The sequence below is a fragment of the Gossypium hirsutum genome, chromosome A12, assembly GCF_007990345.1.
Source record: "Gossypium hirsutum isolate 1008001.06 chromosome A12, Gossypium_hirsutum_v2.1, whole genome shotgun sequence".
Taxonomy (NCBI): domain Eukaryota; kingdom Viridiplantae; phylum Streptophyta; class Magnoliopsida; order Malvales; family Malvaceae; genus Gossypium; species Gossypium hirsutum.
This window is the reverse complement of record NC_053435.1, coordinates 13,905,048-13,925,153: the sequence shown is the minus strand read 5'-3', so window position 1 is coordinate 13,925,153 and position 20,106 is coordinate 13,905,048. Positions and strand designations below refer to the sequence as shown.

General features: G+C 35.6%; 1 protein-coding gene across 1 annotated transcript; it reads left to right on the top strand.

Moving 5' to 3' along the window:
• The first annotated feature begins 315 nt into the window (after positions 1-315).
• Positions 316-2,535, top strand: LOC121202986 (naringenin,2-oxoglutarate 3-dioxygenase). Its single transcript, XM_041083987.1, has 3 exons — positions 316-962; positions 1,474-1,902; positions 1,992-2,535. The coding sequence occupies exons 1-3, from the start codon at positions 603-605 to the stop codon at positions 2,307-2,309; spliced, it is 1,107 nt and encodes a 368-aa protein (XP_040939921.1). The 5' UTR covers positions 316-602; the 3' UTR covers positions 2,310-2,535.
• Positions 2,536-20,106: the final 17,571 nt, after the last annotated feature.

Below are 20,106 nucleotides of genomic sequence, written 5' to 3'. Positions count from 1 at the left end.
AATAATTAGTTATCCTGTTAAAAATTTTATCTATATTTACTGTTAAAAATTAGTTCATGTATATTAAAATGAGATATATGTGATATATCATGTATAATTATTTAGTTGTTTTCTCAGTAACACGAAATTTTAACAATATAAATAATAAATTATTTTTTAATCGAGACTAATTTACTATTTTAGTAAAAGAAGCAATTTCACTCTTGCTAATTTAGGCTGAAAACAATCGAAGGTATTACCTAAGTCCTGTTCGTATGGGCCCCATCCATAGGTTCCATTAAACTTCACAAAATCCTCCGGTTCTAGAAGCGCCAAATAGAAAAAGAAGAAAGTCTGGTAGCTGACTGTGCGGTCACACACGAGCCACGAGGTAAGGGTGGTAGTTACAGCTGCCCAGCTAGGCCATCTTCACCACCCCGTGCCTCTTTTCACCTTCCTATCTGAACCCCTCTCCTTATATTTATTTATATGCACCTCACTTCACTGTCTTACCCAAAAACGTATTCGACAGTTCTCAACTAAACTTATAACGTTCGATCGTTTAACGCAAACCCATTTTTAAGTGAGGGAAAGGTTTCAGTTCAGAGTCATAAGCAACATCAATGGCTCCTTCAACTCTGACGGCTCTTGCGGAAGAGAAAACCTTGCAGGCAAGCTTCGTTCGTGATGAAGATGAGCGTCCTAAGGTTGCTTACAACCAATTCAGTAATGATATCCCTGTCATCTCTCTTGCTGGTATCGATGATGTTGATGGCAAGAGGGGTGAGATATGCAAGAAGATTGTTGAGGCTTGTGAGGATTGGGGTGTCTTCCAGGTTGTGGATCATGGTGTTGATACTAAACTCGTGTCCGAAATGACCCGTCTTGCGAGAGAGTTTTTTGCTTTGCCTGCTGAAGAGAAGCTTCGGTTCGATATGTCTGGTGGCAAGAAAGGTGGTTTCATCGTCTCCAGCCACCTTCAGGTATTAACACCTAGCCCTGTTTTGATAATTTAAACATGTTCTTCCCAGAAGCACATTGCAACCTTGAAATTGTTTGAAATATTTAGTATAATAATAGAATTAAGGGAAAAAATCAAGACTTTGAGGCCTGAACGTTTTTTAAGGCTTTTATTATACTAGCAGGATACAACAAAATTCTAAGCAACCAAATCAGACTAATGAAAAATGATAAAATAAAATTTAATTAGGTAGGTAATGATTTTTAAAAAAAAATAGATTTATGGCATGTAATAAATATATTTATTAAAAGCTCTCATAGAAATCAATTGATGTTTGGTTATACTGGTAAAATTAATTATTTATTATATAGGATGTTCTAAGTACAAATCTTATTACGATTAAATTTGTATTGAATCATTATATAAAAAGATAAAAAGAAATATAGTAAAATATAACTTAATTTATATATGGGAAAGTATTTTAATAATTTTATAACTAAATTAATCTCAAAGTATCATTGTTTATATGCCAGGGAGAAGCAGTGCAAGATTGGCGAGAGATTGTGACATACTTTTCATACCCATTGAGGAGCAGGGACTATTCAAGGTGGCCTGATAAGCCAGAGGGTTGGGTTGAAGTTACAAAGGAGTACAGCGAGAAGTTGATGGGCCTAGCTTGCAAGCTTCTTGAGGTGTTGTCAGAGGCCATGGGTTTAGAGAAGGAGGCCTTGACTAAGGCATGTGTGGACATGGATCAGAAAGTGGTGGTTAACTTCTATCCTAAATGCCCTCAACCTGACCTCACTTTAGGACTCAAGCGCCACACTGACCCAGGCACCATCACACTCTTGCTTCAAGACCAAGTTGGTGGGCTTCAGGCCACCCGGGACAATGGCAAGACTTGGATCACTGTCCAACCTGTGGAAGGAGCCTTTGTGGTCAACCTTGGAGACCATGGCCATGTAAGTTTTTTACTTGGAAAAAAAAAAATTGAAATTGTTATGATTTATGTGAGAGTGGAGTAATGACTGAAATGATTGATGGTGAGCAGTATCTGAGCAATGGGAGGTTCAAGAATGCTGATCACCAAGCAGTGGTGAACTCAGACTGCAGCAGATTGTCAATAGCCACGTTCCAAAATCCAGCACCCGATGCCACAGTGTATCCATTGAAGATCAGAGAGGGAGATAAACCAATCCTTGAGGAGCCCATCACATTTGCTGAGATGTATAGGAGGAAGATGAGCAAGGATCTTGAGCTTGCCAGGCTGAAGAAGCTGGCCAAAGAGCAGCAACAGTTGAAGGAGAAAGAGGCTGAGAATGAGAAGCCCAAGCTTGAAGCCAAGCCATTGGAGGAAATCCTTGCCTAAAACTTTTACCCTACTGCTGGTTATTGTGTTAGCACTGTTTCGTCTTCCACTATGTTGTGTTAATTTTATTTCATTTCTACTTTTTTTTTTGTGGTGATACCCGTTTCTATTTATTTTCTAGCGAGTAATGTATGTCATGTTTCCCACATTTGATGCTTGTGGTCTATTATATACTCGGGTATCAGTAATAGATGAAAATAAAATTTCCCACTTCACTTTCTTCCTAGTTTATCAGCCTGCCAGTCTCTACTTTGTTTTCAAGGTTGTGGTTGAATTTATGAAATGCTTACAACTATATGTAATTATTCTCCTAAAAGGATAAATACACGTACTTTTATACTAATAATAATATTAATTCTAATCAAATTAAAATTTAATCAACAAATTACTTCATATTTTTTAATATGCATTTACTCAATTCAATTTTTATATATTAATAATGAAATAAATCCTTCAAAATTTAATAACAATCTCTCCCTGACAAAAACATTATATTATAACTATAAAAATTTAGATTTCTCCTCTCACAGTTATTAAAAAAATCTAGTCAAATGTATTGATTTTAAATTTTAAAATAATAAATTTTGTGGTAAGATTAGAAGGGCAATCAACCACTCACTTTTTTATTGTAAGGACGAATTGTACTTTCTTATTGTTATTTATTTTGGGCTTTCTTAAGTTGGAACAAAATAGTTTAACAAAGCCGGAAACCCACATGTTTCGCCCAACGATTGATGGCCAGACATAAAAAAAACCCATTGACATTTCATGTGATTCGAGGTGGCAAACGTACAGGTTCCAATCTAATTTCTTTGTATTTAGATTATTTTGAGTTTAGATTTTTTTTTTAAGTTTAGGTTTTTTTAGATTCAAGTCTTTTTATATTTAAATTTTTTCAAACTCAAAATGATAATAGATGAGAAGGATGAACGTAAATGTATATCGTAAAGTTTGTCAAAGTCGTAAATTTGACTTAAGGATCTAAACGTTCGGAAAGAAACTTTAATTTTGACACAACCTGAAACGAAATTGAATCCAAGTCAGATAAAATAATTAAAATAAATAACTAAAATAAAATAATAAATCAAATATTAAGGAAGCGAATAAAAAAGATAAATGGAAAGATAGAACGTGGCGTGTAGAAGTCTTAAGAAACCTTGGAGACACGAAGAATCCACAACCCCTTCAAGCGGCTCTAATTTCCTTTTCAAGATAGAAACATTGGCAAGAAAAAGTTTGAAGATGATCCCTACAATCTAAAAAAATTGTTAAATCCACAACCCCTTCAAGCGGCTCTAATTTCCCTTCCAAGATAGAAACCTTGGCAAGAAAAAGTTTGAAGATGATTCCTACAATCTAAAAAAATTGTTAAAACTCTTCTAAAAGAAACTTAAAAGAAACTATTGAAAAGAAAAACCCAGAGAGAATTTATTAACTTAAAAGAGAAATAAAATAATAATGAATTGAATTAATTGTGTACAATGCAAAGGCCCATATATAGGCTTGCTAAATAAATCTAAACAAAAATCTTAAGTATACTAGAACTCTAATTTAATCTAAACAAGTAGTTTTAAACTATTTTTTTTTGTTAACATAAAACTCCTAAATAAAAATTTGGAATAAAAAATAATAATAATAAGATCTGGCAAATATAATATTGAGCTCATATATAATAAAATTAAGTCTAAAACTCGAACCTAATATGATTTAAACTCAAATTAAAAGCCCAAAATTCGTGATTCCCGTCATAATCTCGTTCAGAAATTTTACTCGCGCAGTCTTCACTAAAACGGTTATAACTCGAGCTCCCGAACTCAAAATCAAGTGATTCAAAATATGTTTCAAAACTAAGAGATAGATCTTAAAACGCTATGAAGATATCTCAACCCAGAAATGCCAAGATCCAATCCAAAAAATCGTCGCAAGTCTGCTGATTTCTCAAACCTGAAAATTGGCAGTTTTGATGATTGAAATCTAATAAATTTCACTTCATTTGTGTATGTATCACAAAATTTTTCAAAGGGTCGGATCGAATCGAACGAGCTCTAAAGGATTCAAATAATTTTGAATTATCTAAATTATAAATGTTTTTTAATTTTGTATGTAAGAATTCATTTTACTTTTATACGATGACAACACAACTCAAATTTGCCTTATAAAAAATATAAATTATATATATTTAATATAGTTCTTTCATATAAAATAATTGAAATGCTTATTTGATGATATGTATATCACTTAACGTAAATATTTTTTTTATTTTTTATTATTATACTATATTGAAAATTAAATAACTTTTGTGTTTCTTATTAAATTTATAAACCTAATACTTATTTCTAAAATATTTATTCCAAAACTCAAATATATTATACTAACCTCACCCTAAATAATTTACTTATTAGTATCCAAATCCAAAATAAACTAATTTTAGCACAGATCTCAAGTCAAAAATCAAAAGAAATTTAACTCAATACCCAAATATAATTTGTAAAAGTTAAAAACTCAATACTCTATATTCTTCAAACATTTGAAAGTAAACTCTTCTACTATATTATATAATATATCGTTTGATATATAATATATTAATAATTTATATATATGCATTGATGATTAAACATTATAATATTATGTAAGTCTATCTTTTATTATAATCTATATTTTGTATTATCATTAAATTTAAATTTTATAGATATGAATAATTATTGATTTTATATATTTATTATATATAAAAAATTATAGTATTATAAATATTTTATTTTCAATTAATGTTGTTAAAAATATGTAAAAAGGTTTCAATCGTTGAATGTATATTAATATATAGAGTGTTTTAGATTGATATGATAGAGATATCGGATCTGTTTGAAAATTTACATGCATGTTGATTGTACAAGCCCAATTTATCCCGGGGCCCAAAAGACCCCAAAACCAAACAACCCAAACTAAACTGAACCCAAAACAAACCCAAAACCCTAGTAGCCCAACCAACTAAACCCAATTCAAGCCCAATCTAACCCTAGCCCGAAGTTAAGAGAAAAAACAAAAATAACAAAACCCTAGGTGCGTCACACCTAGGGTCTTCTGGACATCGCCCTTCGCCACTCTAACGCCGTCATTGTCTTGTCCACCACCCTTTTGCACCTGCAAAGAAGTAGAGTAATTATTCATAAAGAAACAAGTTGTAAATGGCTATAAAAGCCAACCAAATCCGTTGTAATCTTTTTCGAACATCATTGAATACAAAAATAGATTCAAGCATATAGAAATAAACAAAAAGACCAAGTAGATCGAAGAAAAAAAAAAGTTAAAAACGTGCCAAGGTCCTTTTATTTTCATTTTATTTTCTCTTTTATTTTCCTTGTTCGAAACTGCTATTTCTCTGCTCATTTTCATTTTTCTATTTTACGAAACTATTTGTATGTATATATATATTAAAATATAGTAAAAAATGAAAAAGGGTACCCGGAGGTGTTCGACCACCGCCCGCGGCGGAGGCACGGCGGTCCAGCAATTGGGGCTATGGGGTTGACCCAGAGCCGATTGCAGAGAGAACGGGGCCTTTTTTTTAAAAAAAATGGGTTCCAAATGTTTTTTTTCTGCATTTTGTTACTTAAATAGTATTCCAATGCCATTTTGGAGTTCATCTTCAGGGCATAAAACGACGTCGTTTTGAGCCTTAACCTGTGTATTGACCCGACCCGGCCAAAGATTCGCATGTTTTTAAACGGAAGGGCTAATTGTACCTTTAGCCCTTCCGCTTTTTAAGTATTTTACTATTATTTTTTTTATATTTTTAATTTTTACCTTATGTTTTATTGCGATTCCAATTTGGTCTCTCTTGATGCTTGTGCATTTTGGAGGAAAAGAGAAAATTTCCCTTTTGATCCCTCCTTGTTATTCGCGCGTTTCAATTCGATCCTTTGCCTTATTTTTATTCTAGATTTGCCCCAAATTTCTGATTTAAGTTCGATTTTAGTCCTTTTGGTATTTTGGCTACTTTATTATTAAATTAATTAATTTTATTATTATTACTATTACTATTACTATTACTATTATTATTATTATTATTATTTGTATTATTACTATCATTCTTATTATTATTGTCTTTACTATTATTATTATTATTAATGTATTATTATTATTCTTTATTTTATGTTAATATTATTATCATTGTTATTATTATTAAACTATTTTACATAGTATTTATTTATTTATTGGTTTACTGTTAGGTTCTATTATTCTTTTATTTTTTTACCTATTATTTTTCTTTTTATAGCTTGTTTGTTTTATTTATTTATTTTATTTTCGTCCTTACTACTATCGCATTTGTTATTATTCTGTCATACATGTTGGTACCATGATTCATTTTACATTTTACTACAAAATCGTTTTTCATTTTACCCGATATACAACTTGTGTTTTTAAATTAAGCAATATTTCATATTTTGAGATTCGAGAAATTGTTTCCTAACCTACGGGTTTTAATTTTCTCGATAAATCTAAATAAATGAATGTTTTTAAAGTATAATTTTTAAATATTCTCGGGAAGTACGAAAAAGATCGTGTTCTAACTTACGGAATGTGATTTCTTTCTAAAACTGAGATAATCGAATGTCTTTTTAGATAAATAAATTTTTCGGCGTTCATTCTCGTATTGGGAATTTAAAACATTGTGTCCTAACTTACGGGATGTAATTCTATTACTCGATTAACATGAAATATGCCTGTTCTCGAAAAATTTTCAATTAAACAATATTTTAACAAATGATCGTATATTTTTTTAAATCTATTCAAAGTTCTTAATTTTCGACACTAAGACACTAATAAATCAACTAGATATCAATTTTGAGGTTACGAGGGTGCTAATCCTTCCTCGTACATAACCGACTCCCGAACCCATCTTTCTAAATTTCGTAGACCAAAATCGTTGTTTTAATAAATCAAACTGTTTTTTTGAAAACAACCACTTTTCGAGGTGACCCGATCACATCTCATCAAAAAGGATTGGTGATGACTCCCGTTTTTTCGTTTTCATTTTTAAAATCAAAGTCGACCCCTTTTTTAAAAAAAAATAATTTCGACAGCTTGACGACTCCACTAGGGAACGCAAAATAAGAAAGTCAAGCCACGAGTTCATTACTTTTTTTCTTTTTATCGAAAGTTGAAAATTTGGTTTAAATTTTCAATCCTCTCGTTGCATTTCATTCGTTTTTGTTACGATCTTCATCATTTTGGTATGCTTTACTAGTTTGAGTTCTTGATATATTTCTGCACATTTGCATTACATGATCGGTCAATTTTACCCTTTTAAGTGGGAGTGAGAAACTATTCCTTCGTGAGGTTTTTACCTCCGTGTAGAATAGTGGATCGTTTTTGGAATACATCCGTACCTATGTCTTCTTGAGATTTTCATCTCCGTGCAGCCATAGGGAAATGTTTTTCCCCTGAATTGAACTCGGTCTATATAAGCCTATAATGGGCGAGGATCGAGAAATTTACTGGTTTAGGTACCTTTACTTTAGAACCGAATCGCATATAGTGAACCATAGAAGCCCACCTTAGGTAGAGCTACACCAAACCCTAGTGGTTACCCGAGCAGGTGCTTTAATTATTATTCTTTGCTTGCTTTAAACTGTGTATGAAATACTGACTTGCTTTGTTTCACTTTGATTGTATTTGCATGGCATTTTCATCACTAAAAAGGTGTTGATTCACATTCGGTTGCTAAATAGATAACTTATCATGGAAAATGGGTTTCTTGATAAAGTGGCGGATAATACGGCCGTCCGAATATGGGCCGAGACAATGCAGCAAGAGAAAGGTGATAGTCTTACAAAGGGGTACATGTCGGAGTTGTGGGACTTCACTCGTATCAGCGTAACCCAAAATAATCTTCAAGAGATGAAAGAACTATGGGGTCAGTGGAATGACGAGATTAAACAACTATTCCACTTTCATTATGGTGATTTGCCCTATCTACTCGATATCAAGGTGGACGAGCACCTATTCTGAGCTCTCGCTTAGTATTGAAACCCTTTCTTATAGTTGCTTTACTTTCGGGAAAGTGGATTTGGTACCTACTGTGAAAGAGTACACAGCCTTACTTCATTGCCCGAAGATTCAAACTAACAAGGCTTATTCGAGAGTTGCTAATGTCCCGATATTCTTAAAAAAGTTGATAAACATTACAGGGATGAGCGAGTAGTGGATTATAGCCCAGATTAAGCAAAAAGAAGATTGTAAGTGCATCCCTTGGAGAAATTTGAGGGATTTGATCCTAGCACATCCTGATATGAAGAAAAAGGTTGACGTTTTCACTTTGAGCATTTATGGACTAGTTATCTTCCCCAAGGCTTTGGGGCATATAGACGAGGCGGTCTCCTATTTATTTGACAGACTTAATAAAAGGATCATACCCGTGTTCGCAATTTTGGCTGAAACTTTCAGATCATTGAACACTTGTCAAAGAGCGGGCGAAGGGAGATTAATCGGATACGCACAACTCTTACTCATATGGTTCCACAGTCATTTTTGGAAAGTGGAGAAGGTTTCATATTGAATCTTTTCCGAAAACTATTTGCCGCTGAAAGAGATAGTGGCTACGCCAAGATGAGATGATATTACAGAAGAAAAGTGGATGATGATTCTCCAACATTTGCAAGAAGAAGACATCGAATGGAGAGCCCCTTGGATGGTCCCCAATAAGATGTTATATAGGTTTGGAGATTTTGATTGGGTTCTCCTGCTTGGGATATGGGGAGCTATTGGGTATACTCCTCTGCTAGTATTAAAACAGTACAGATCGAGACATACGCTAGCAACACATGGGTTAGCTTAGTGCGAATTCGTATACAAGGGAGATAATTACAAAACGAAAGTTCGTGAAATATCAAATGCCTAGAACCAAACTCGTAGAATGAAAAGGTTTTTTGCTAACTCAATGACTACCCTTGAGTATGATTGGTGGTAGGATCAGAGGATCAACGACAACATTCTTACGTTAGATCAAGAAAGCACTCGATCAATGGAAGAACACTTGAAGGTGATCCCATCTAAGCTAGAGATCATCAAACAGAATTTTGAGAGAAAGAATTTATAGCTAAAAAAAAGGATAGAGCAATCGGAGGAGGAGAAAATAAAGCTGGGACCGGATGTCGACATCCAGAAACTAGAAGCTGAGAAGCTGAGAAAGGGAAAGAATAAGGCAGAAGAAGATTTGGACAGTTTGAAAATAGACTACAAGAAGCTGCGGAGGTTAATGAGAACCGCTGGTCTAGGAAAAATGTTAGAACAATGGCGGTAAGAAGTTAAAGAGGAAAAGAGTAGAGCCAGCCAATGAGAAAAGAAATTCTAAAATACTCGAGCACGAGAAGACGTTTTGCAAGAGAGTTTGATAGAAAGTCAAAATGAGAAGGTGGGGTTAAAAACTCGGGTGTCAGAGTTAGAAAGATCCCTACATCAGTATCGTAGTCGTAACTCTGTAATCAAGTTGAAGGCTAGTCGGAGCAAAATTGAAGAGCTAAAAGGGAAGATAGAATAACTTGAAACTGTGTTACAAAACTGTGAGCTTCGAGTTAAACTCCTAGAAGAAAATAATGAGCAGTGGCAAGAGCAGCTGCGTCGATCTCAAGATCAGGTTAAGAGTAGGATTAAGTCATGGGTGAATTTCTAGCTCAAGTACGAGAGGTGACTGATCACTTACAAACCTTAGCATTCCAGGCTCATGTACTGAGTTTGAAATATGAGTCAGAGTCAGATCGAGGCCGAGAGTTAGCTAGGCTTTTTAAGCAAGTCAAGGCCTTAAGTATTAAGGCGAAGCCTTATATGTAATTCGTTTTATATAGAGAAATTTGTTTTCTAGAAAAGTTACTCTAACGAAATTGAATCAGAATCAATGCTTTTTTTTTTGCATTTATTACATCCATGCATTAGCATTGTATTACATCATGTGTATTAAATCTCACTAAGATACTCTAAAATTGTGGTAGTTACCCTGGAACGTTATTACTGTACACGAAGAAAAACTAAAGCAATGGACTAAAGATTGGAAAGATTAGAGCAAATGCAAAAAGAAATGCAAGATCAGCTGCAAATATAGATGCAAGAACAATTGGCCAAAATTCAACAAGACATGAGAGATCAGATACTAGAATCCCAAAAGAATATGATGAGCCAATTAACCCAGTTGCTAACTGGAGGATTAGAAAAAAGGAAAAAATCCTATAGTCAATTTCGGGGATGATAACAAGGACCTTGTTTATCCTCTAGGCTTCACCCTAACAAACACCCAAGCACAACCAAACGCATATCCACAAAGGGTGTCCGTCAACATCAGACCCTAATATCAGATCGGTACTTCGGCACCGATAAACTTCTCGACGGGTTCAAGCTCCAACCCAAGAGACAATCTAGCAAATCCAGTTGTCCTTGATCTTGATGATATAGCGGAAATGGGAAAGGAGAAAGTGGAGCTTCTAAAGCAACTGGAAGACCGATGCAAATAGCTAGAAGAGAAATTCAAAGCATTGGAAAGCGTTGATTACCATTATGGAATTGATGTTAAGGAGTTAAGCCTGGTCCAAATATAGTACTCCCTCCAAAGTTCAAAATGCCAGAGTTTGAAAAATATAACAGGACTAGCTGCCCTGAGGCCCACATTATAATGTTCTGTCAGAGAATGACAGGATATGTCAATAATGATCAGTTATTGATTCACTGTTTCCAAGACAGCTTGACCGGGGCAACAACGAAATGGTATAATCAGCTAAATCGTGCCCAAATTAATTCGTGGAAGGATCTGACACAGGCTTTCATGAAATAATATGGCCACGTGACAGATATGGCACCTGACAGAATCACATTACAGAATATGGAGAAAAGGCCAAGTGAGAACTTTAGGCAATATGCTCAAAGGTAGAGGAAGGTCACCACGCAAGTCCAATCGCCTCTGTTAGAAAAGGAAACAACCATGCTCTTCATTAATACCCTGAAGGCACCTTTTACTAATCACATGCTGGGAAGCGCAACTAAGAGTTTTTCGAACATAGTGATATCTGGCGAAATGATAAAAAATACAATAAAGTGTGGAAAAATAGAGGCCGGGGAAAACGCCAAGAGGTCGACGCCGAGGAAAAAAATGAGGTAAATAATATGAGCACGTATAACAAGGGTTATTCGAAACTAATCACTGTGAGCCAACCGAGAACGGTAGCCACTGGCCATCAAGGCCCACCAAGACAAGAGTCTAACACAAGACAAAATACAGAGAAACTCCAGTTTACGCCCATTCCAATGACGTATAAGGAGTTGTACCAAAATCTGTTTAATGCACATGTAGTATCCCCTTTCTACCTAAAACCTATGCAACCTCTATTCCCCAAATGGTATGACACGAATGCCCAATGTGAATACCATGCAGGGATCACAGGACCCTCGATAGAAAACTGCATCACTTTCAAGAAGTTAGTCGAAAGGCTCATCAAAATGGGCATTGTGAAATTTGATGATACATCTAGTGTAGAAAATCTGTTACTCGACCATGCGGATAAAAGGGTAAATGCAATAATCGACAATACGAGGAAGAGAATCAAGATGAATATTGCAGAAGTGAAAACCTTACTGAGGGAGGTTTGGAAGAAAATGGTAGAAAGATGGTTAATCATGTAAGACTTAGGGGATAGATCCCGAGAAGGAAGAAATTATTGTGAGTTCCATGATGAAAATGATCATGAGATTAAAAAATATAGTGAATTTAGGGCCTTAGTACAAGGTCTAATAGACAATAAAGAGTTAGAATTCTTTAAGTATGCCGAAGGCCTAGAAGGAGAGGATGTAACCTTTCCCTATAAGGATAGCAAGAGGGTTCCCTGGAATTATAACTGCAATGTGACGATCTCAAGAGAAGAGAACCCAATTAGCACTTCAGAAGAAGGTCGAGATGTGGGTTTCTACACGCGCAGTAGAAGGCGCTACGACCCATCCAATACAAAGGCTGAGCTCGCAAAAGGAAAAGCCTTGGCGGTTGAACAAAAGAAAGAAAATGCGGTCAGACTTGAATCGTCTGTTAACGAGCCGAAAACTGAAGAGGAGGTTAATGAGTTTTTGAAATTCTTAAAGCATAGCGAGTATAGCGTTGTAGAGCAACTATATAAACAACCAGCTCGCATATCAGTGCTTGCTTTCCTCTTAAGCTCGGAGGCACATCGTATCGTGTTGATGAAAGTACTAAATGAAACTTATGTCGCCAATGATATCTCTATCAACAAGCTAGACCGTCTGGTCAGTAACATAAGCGCCAATAATTTCATATCTTTTAATGATCATGAAATACCGCCAGGAGACAAGGGATCGACGAAGGCTTTGCACATCACTACCCACTGCAAGGGGTATACATTGCCAAGGGTGTTAAGTGATAATAGATCCACACTAAATGTCTTGCCCTTATCCACACTAAACAGGTTACCAGTGGATAACTCTCATATAAAGACGTGTCAAAACATAGTGAGAGCATTCGATGGTACTGAAAGAAAGGTGATGGGAAGAATTGAGGTACCTTTTTTTATTGGTCCAAACACGTATGAAGTAGACTTCCTGGTGATGGATATCAAGCCTTCTTATAATTGCTTATTAGGCAAGCCTTAGATTCACTCGATTGGGGCAGTACCGTCAACATTTCACCAAAAGCTAAAGTTGGTAACTGAGGGTCGACTGGTAATGATAAACGTAGAAGAAGATATTATTGCACCCGTAACCAGTAACGTGCCATACATAGGGGCAGACGATAAAGCGATAGAATGTTCTTTTCGATCACTAGAATTTGTAATTGCAACATTTATCATCGAAGGGAACAAGATCCCTATGCCCAGAATATTTAAAGCTACAAAGATGGGATTACGACTGACAGTCAGAAAAGGGAGCCATACAGGGAAAAAGGGTTCGGAAAATATCTTTAAAGAAAAGTCGATGTACTAATTCTGATGAATAAACAAGATTGCTTTGGCTTGGGATATAAGCCAGATGCGAAGCAAAAGAAGAAAAAATTGGAGAAGAAGCAGGAAAGGAGAAGAGCACGGGTATATGGGGAAGAAGTGAAATGGGAACCGATGACTTTTCCCCGTATATCTAGAACATTTGTATTAGGAGGAATCATTCACCCTGAGCAGAAGATGACAAGAAAAGAAACTGCTGAAGAAATGATGGGAAATTTAAACATCAACGCCATATCTAGAAGAGGGAATTTGGAAAGAAATTTATCGGGCATTTTCGTTTATGTACCTGGAAGTTTTCTGAACAATTGGACTGTGGAAGAGATTCCTGTAATTTTTAGAGCGAATTTAAAGTAATGTTCAAAACACGCTTATATTTTTAAGCCTAGGGGTAATAAGAATCTTTTTGTGAAATAGGCCTATGTCCAACATCGTTATTTCAATGAAATGTATCTTTTTGTCTTATTCCGAGCAAATATTCTTCTATTTTTTCATTTCATTCATTATTATACCATACATATAATTATTTTTAGATTCTTTTGTTCTTTATATCTTCTTTCATCCCTATAATAGGTTATCAGATATTAATTATATAAGCGATGCTCCTACTAACGCAAAATCTCTATTTGAACGAGGCATGTGTTTAGAGGAACCACAGGACTTTGAAGATGACAGAGATTTAACTTATCTCCTATTTTGTGAAAGATGGTAAAACAAGAGGAGAAATAAATTCTACCTCACAAAGAGTCAGTAGAAATTGTGGTCTTGGAAGAAGGAAAAGAAGTGAAAATTGGAGCTTGCATTGCCACAGAGGCAAAGCGGTACCTCATTGAGTTACTCTAATAATTCAAAGATGTCCTCACATGATCATATAAAGATATGCCTAGACTAAGTACTGATATCATGGTACACCAGCTCGCCATAAAGGAAGAGTACAAGCCAGTTCAATAGAAGCTCCGAAGAATGAGGCCCGATGTTTTGCTAAAAATAAAAGAAGAGGTCAAGAAGCAATTTGTGTTGGTTTCTTACAAGTGGTCAAATACTTAGAATGGTAGCCAATATCGTCCCTTCCTTAAAAAAGATGGGAAAGTATGAATGTGCATAGATTACAAGGACCTAAACAAGGCTAGCCCAAAGGATAATTTCCCATTGCCCCATATCGACACCTTAGTGGACAACATGGTAGGTTATTTATTATTCTCCTTCATGGATGGCTTCTCAGGATACAACCAGATAAAGATGCATCCTGAAGATATGGATAAGACCATATTTGTAACCATGTAGGGAACATTTTGCTATAAGATAATGTCATTTGGACTGAAAAACGCAGGAGCAACATATCAGAGAGCCATGGTAACCTTATTCCATGATATGATGCACAAAGAAATTGAAGTTTATGTCGACGATATGATCGCCAAATCCCAAACAAAAGAGGAGCATGTACAAGTCTTGAAGAAATTTTCTTGATGCTGAGAAAATTCCAGCTAAAGATCAATCTAGCAAAATGTACTTTCGGGGCCAGCTCAGGGAAGTTGATAGGATTCATAGTTAGCAAAAAGGGGATTGAGATTGATCTGGATAAAGTCAAGGCTATACAAGAGTTACCTCCACCGTGCACTCAAAAAGAAGTTCGAGGATTCCAAGGAAGACTAAATTACATCGCCTGGTTTATTTCACTACTAACTGAGAAATACGACCTCATATTTCATCTCCTTAAGAAACATAATCCAGGTGTTTAGAATGATGAGTGCTAGAAGACTTTTGACAAGGTTAAACAATACCTGTCCAATGCCCAGTGCTGACGCCACTGAGTCCAGATAAGCCATTAATACTATATTTGGCAATATTTCAGAATTCTATGGGATGTTTGCTTGGCCAACACGATGAGTTAGGAAGAAAAGAAAAGGCGATTTACTACCTCAGTAAAAAAGTCCACTGAGTGTGAGACAAGATCCTCACCAATTGAGAAATTATGTTGCACCTTAATATGGACAACCCAAAGATTGAGACAGTATATGTTGTACCACACAACTTGGCTCATCTCAAAACTCGATCCTCTGAAGTACATGATGGAGTCAACTAGTTTGAATAGAATAATGGTCTAATGGCAAATTCTACTTTTCAAATTTGACATAGTCTATGTGAACCAGAAAGCAGTAAAAGGAAGTGCAATAGTAGATTTTCTGGCCAGTAGAGCTCTAGAAGACTATGAGCCTCTAAACTTTGATTTCTTGAATGAAGATTTAATGTACGTGGCAACCACTGAAGAAGACTCTCAAGAAGGTCATCATTGGAAGTTAAATTTCAATGGAGCCTCAAACACTGTAGGTAATGGAATTGGGGTAGTTTTGATATCCCCAAATGGAGGTTATTATCCATTTACTTGCAAATTGGATTTTGATTGTACAAAAATTGTGGCAGAATACGAAACATGTATCATGGGAATTCGTGCAACCATAGAACACAAGATTAAAGTGTTTGAGGTCTATGGAGATTCTGTACTAGTGATCTATCAATTTGAAAGAGAATGGAAGACAAGAGATCCTAAGTTGATTGATTATCGAATATTGGTCCTTGAATTAATTAAAGGGTTTGATGATATCACCTTCTGCTACTTCCCTCGAGAAGAAAATCAGATGGCTGACGCCCTAACAACTTTAGCTTCAATGGTCAGGGTGAATAAATAAGAGGATGTGAAACCAATCTAGATGAGTATTTATGAGGCTCCAGCTCATTGTTACAACATCGAAGAAAAAAAAGAAAATGATGACCACCCTTGGTACCACGACATATTGCGATACATGAAGAATCGTGAATACCCTCACCAGGCAACTGAGAATGAAAAAAGGATGCTAAGAAGACTGGCGAGTGACTATGTCTTAGATGGGGAGATCTTATATAGAAAGAGAAAGGATCAGGTGCTATTAAGCTGTCGAGCCAAGAAAATCTTGGAAGAAGTCCACGAGGGTGTCTTGGAACGCATGCTAATAGTTTCACAATGGCTAGACAAATCATAAGGTTCGGTATTACTAGTCCACCATAGAAGGATATTGCATCAATTATGCTAAGAAATACTATAAATGCCAAATTTATGGAGATAAAATTCATGTACCTCATTCGCCTCTACATGTTATGACTTCTTCATAGCCTTTCTGTATATGGGGCATGGATGTCATTGGGCCAATTTCGCCAAAAGCTTCAAATGGGATCGATTCATCTTTTTGGTCATCGACTACTTCACCAAGTGGATAGAGGCCGCTTCATATGCTAATGTTACAAAGTCGACAGTTAGCAAATTCCTGAAGAAGGAAATCATTTGTCGATATGGAATGCTAGAAAAGATCATATCTGACAATACATTGAATTTGAACAATAGCACGATATTCGATGTCTATAGTCAGTTCAAGATTAGACACCACAACTCATCACCGTATTGCTCGAAAATGAACAGTGCAGTCGAGGCAGCCAATAAAAACATTAAAAAGATCGTGAGGAAAATGACAAAGACTTATAAAAATTAGCATGAGAAATTACCATTTGTGCTCTATGCTTATCGAACATTTACAAGACCTCCACCGGGGCAACGCCTTTCTCATTGGTTATGGAATGGAGGCAATTTTACCCATCGACATTGAGATTTCTTCCCTTCGAGTCTTGTCCAAGCTAAAGTTGGATGAAGCAAAATGGATCCAACCCTGATATGATCAATTAAATTTGATTGAAGAGAAGATGTTGAAAGCTATTCGACATGGTCAAATGTAAAAAAAACGAATGATGCAAGCCTACAACAAAAATGTTCACCCTAGAGAATTCCATGAAGGAGACTTGGTATTGAAGAAGATCCTTCCCATACAAAAAGACTTCAGAGGAAAATGGATGCCAAACTGGGAGGGACATTATGTGGTAAAGAAGGCATTTTCTGGAGGAGCATTGATATTAACTGAAATGGATGGCAAAACCCTGCCTAATCTAGTGAATTCAGATTCAGTCAAAAAGTATTTCACTTAAAAAAAAAAGAGGAGAGGCTAAAGCGAAAACCCGCAAAGGGCGCATTGAGAACAAAGGGGTTTTGAGCTGATAACCCAGAAAAGGGTAACTCAAATTTTGATCAAAGATAGGGCATGTGATAGTCTTGTCCTCTCAGAAATAAAAAATGAGGAGAAGCGTTACATCTTGGGGCATTAACTAAGTACTCCGGATCTCCTAAACACATGCTGAGCTCAAAATGATCATCAAGAAGTTCGTGCAGAGAAGCTCAGGATGCGATATCTAGGGCACCTATTTTTCCTCTCACCTATTTTGTATTCCAGTAATATTTGCTTTCTTTTATTAATCAATTATTTTCAGATTTTGTTCCTGATAAATTTCAGTTTTGTCAATCATTATGATCTTTTTCAAGCATTTTGCATTGAAATAACGAGTAATGGACTAATAATTCTTTCACAAAAGAAGTTCTGTATATTACTCTGGAAGCTTCTAAATAGTAAAAGAACCTGAAACAGGACTATTATTTAGAACTCACCAATCCTAAGGGATGAGTCTAAATTGTGGCTATTTCTTTAGATTTTCTGTCAAAGATATCAGTTGAACAAGAAGATAGGTTATTGCGTCAATGATAGAACCTTGATAAACAACGAGCAATGATAACCCAAACATTAAAAAGGGGTCATTCTCATGACATTCTGTATTCATGCAAATATCATTCATACACATCTAGTTAGGAGCATTTGATTCATTCTGATCATGACATTCTAATCATTTGGCATAAGCATAGGCCCATGAAATCGATTCTACAGGTCATCGGTGTATCCACAAATCTCATCTCCCTGAAGTAGCAGTGGAGCAAATTGAAGTTGTATATCTTATCTCCTTGAAATTGCATTTGAGTAGATTAAAGATGGCGGATCTTATCTTCCTGAAGTTGTAGTAAAGTAGATTGAAGCCACCAGCCTTATCTCCCTGAAGTTGCAGCGGAGCAGACTGAAGACAGTGAATCTTATTTCCATGATGTTACAATGGAACAAATTAAAGCTACAAATTTTGGCAAATCTTATCTTCTTGAAGTTGCAGTGGAGCAGATTGAAGCCACCAGCCTTATCTCCTTGAAGTTACAGCGGAACAGACTGAAGATAGCAAATCTTATTTCCCTGACATTGTAGTAGAATAGATTAAAGTTACAAATTATAGCTAATCTTATTTTTCTGAAGTTGCAGTGGAGCAGATTGAAGCCACCAGCCTTATCTCCCTAAAGTTGCAATAGGAGCAGCCTGAAGATAGTGGATCTTATCTCCCTGAAGTTGTAGTGGAGTAGATTGAAGCTACAAGTTACAACTCTCATATCCCTGAATTGCAGCAGAGTAGATTAAAACTACAAGTCTTATTTCTATGAAGTTGCAGTGGAATGGATCGAAGCAACAAGATGTGGTAGACTGGAACGAGGCGACCTGAAGAAGAGGAGTACCAAAGAAGTCAAGACTCGGTGAGACCGGGCAAAATTTGTCTTTCTTAAAATATTTTACTTTATTCTCGTTACACAACAATGAGCAAAGAGGGGCAGCTATACAAGCCCAATTTAGCCCGGGGCCCAATAAGACCCTAAAACCAAACAACCCAAACTAAACCCCAAACCCAAAACAGACCCAAAACCTTAGTAGCCCAACCAATTAAACCCAAATCAAGCTCAATCTAACCCTAGCCCGAAATTAACAGAAAAAACAAAAATAAAGAAACCCTAGGTGCGCCGCACCTAAGGTCTTTTGGCCACTGCCCTTCGTCACTCTGACACCGCCACTGTCTTGTCCACCGTCCTTTTGCACCTCCAAAGAAGCTGAGTAATTATTCATAAAGAAACAAGTTGTAAATGCCTATAAAAGCCAACCAAATCCGTTGTAATCTTTTTCGAACATCATTGAATACAAAAACAGATTCAAGCATATAGAAATAAACAAAAACACCAAGCAGATCGAAGAAAAAAACAATGTTAAAAACGTGCCAAGGTCATTTTATTTTCATTTTTTTTCTCTTTTATTCTCCTTGTTCGAAATTGCTATTTCTCTTTTCCTTTTCATTTTTCTATTTTATGAAACTATTTGTATGTATATATATTAAAATATAGTAAAAAGGAAAAAAAGATACCTGAAGGTGTTCTACCACCGCCCGCGGCGGACGCACGGCGGTGCCACGGCGATTCAGCGACTGGGGCTGTGGGGTTGACCCAGAGCCGATTGCAGAGAGAACGGGGCCTTTTTTAAAAAAAAAATGAGTTCCAAATGTTTTTTTTGTATTTTGTTACTTAAATAGTGTTCCAATACGACGCCGTTTTGGAGTTCATTTTTAGGGCATAAAACAACGTCATTTTAAGCCTTAACCCGTGTGTTGACCAGACCTGGCCAAGAATCCGCGTGTTTTTAAACGGAAAGGCTAATTGCACCTTCAGCCCTTCCGCTTTTTTAAGTATTTTACGATTAATTTTTTTATATTTTTAATTTTTACCTTATGTTTTATTGCAATTCCAATTTGGCCCCTCTTGATGCTGTGCGTTTTGGAAAAAAAAGAGAAAATTTCTTTTTTGATCCCTCATTGTTATTCGCGCGTTTTAATTCTGTCCTTCACCTTATATTTATTCCAGATTTGCCCCAAATTTTTTATCTAAGTTCAATTTTAGTCCTTTTGGTATTTTGGCTACTTTATTATTAAATTAATTAATTTTATTATTACTATTATTATTATTATTGTTTTACTATTATTATTATTCTTTATTTTATGTTAATATTATTATCATTGTTATTATTATTTTTAAACTATTTTACATAGTA

Excerpts from the sequence above, each read along its gene's own strand:
- LOC121202986 (XM_041083987.1), top strand. The coding sequence starts at position 603 with ATGGCTCCTTCAACTCTGACGGCTCTTGCGGAAGAGAAAACCTTGCAG. Across the intron at positions 963-1,473 it reads TCGTCTCCAGCCACCTTCAG|GGAGAAGCAGTGCAAGATTG; the intron begins GTATTAACACCT and ends TTTATATGCCAG. Across the intron at positions 1,903-1,991 it reads ACCTTGGAGACCATGGCCAT|TATCTGAGCAATGGGAGGTT; the intron begins GTAAGTTTTTTA and ends GATGGTGAGCAG.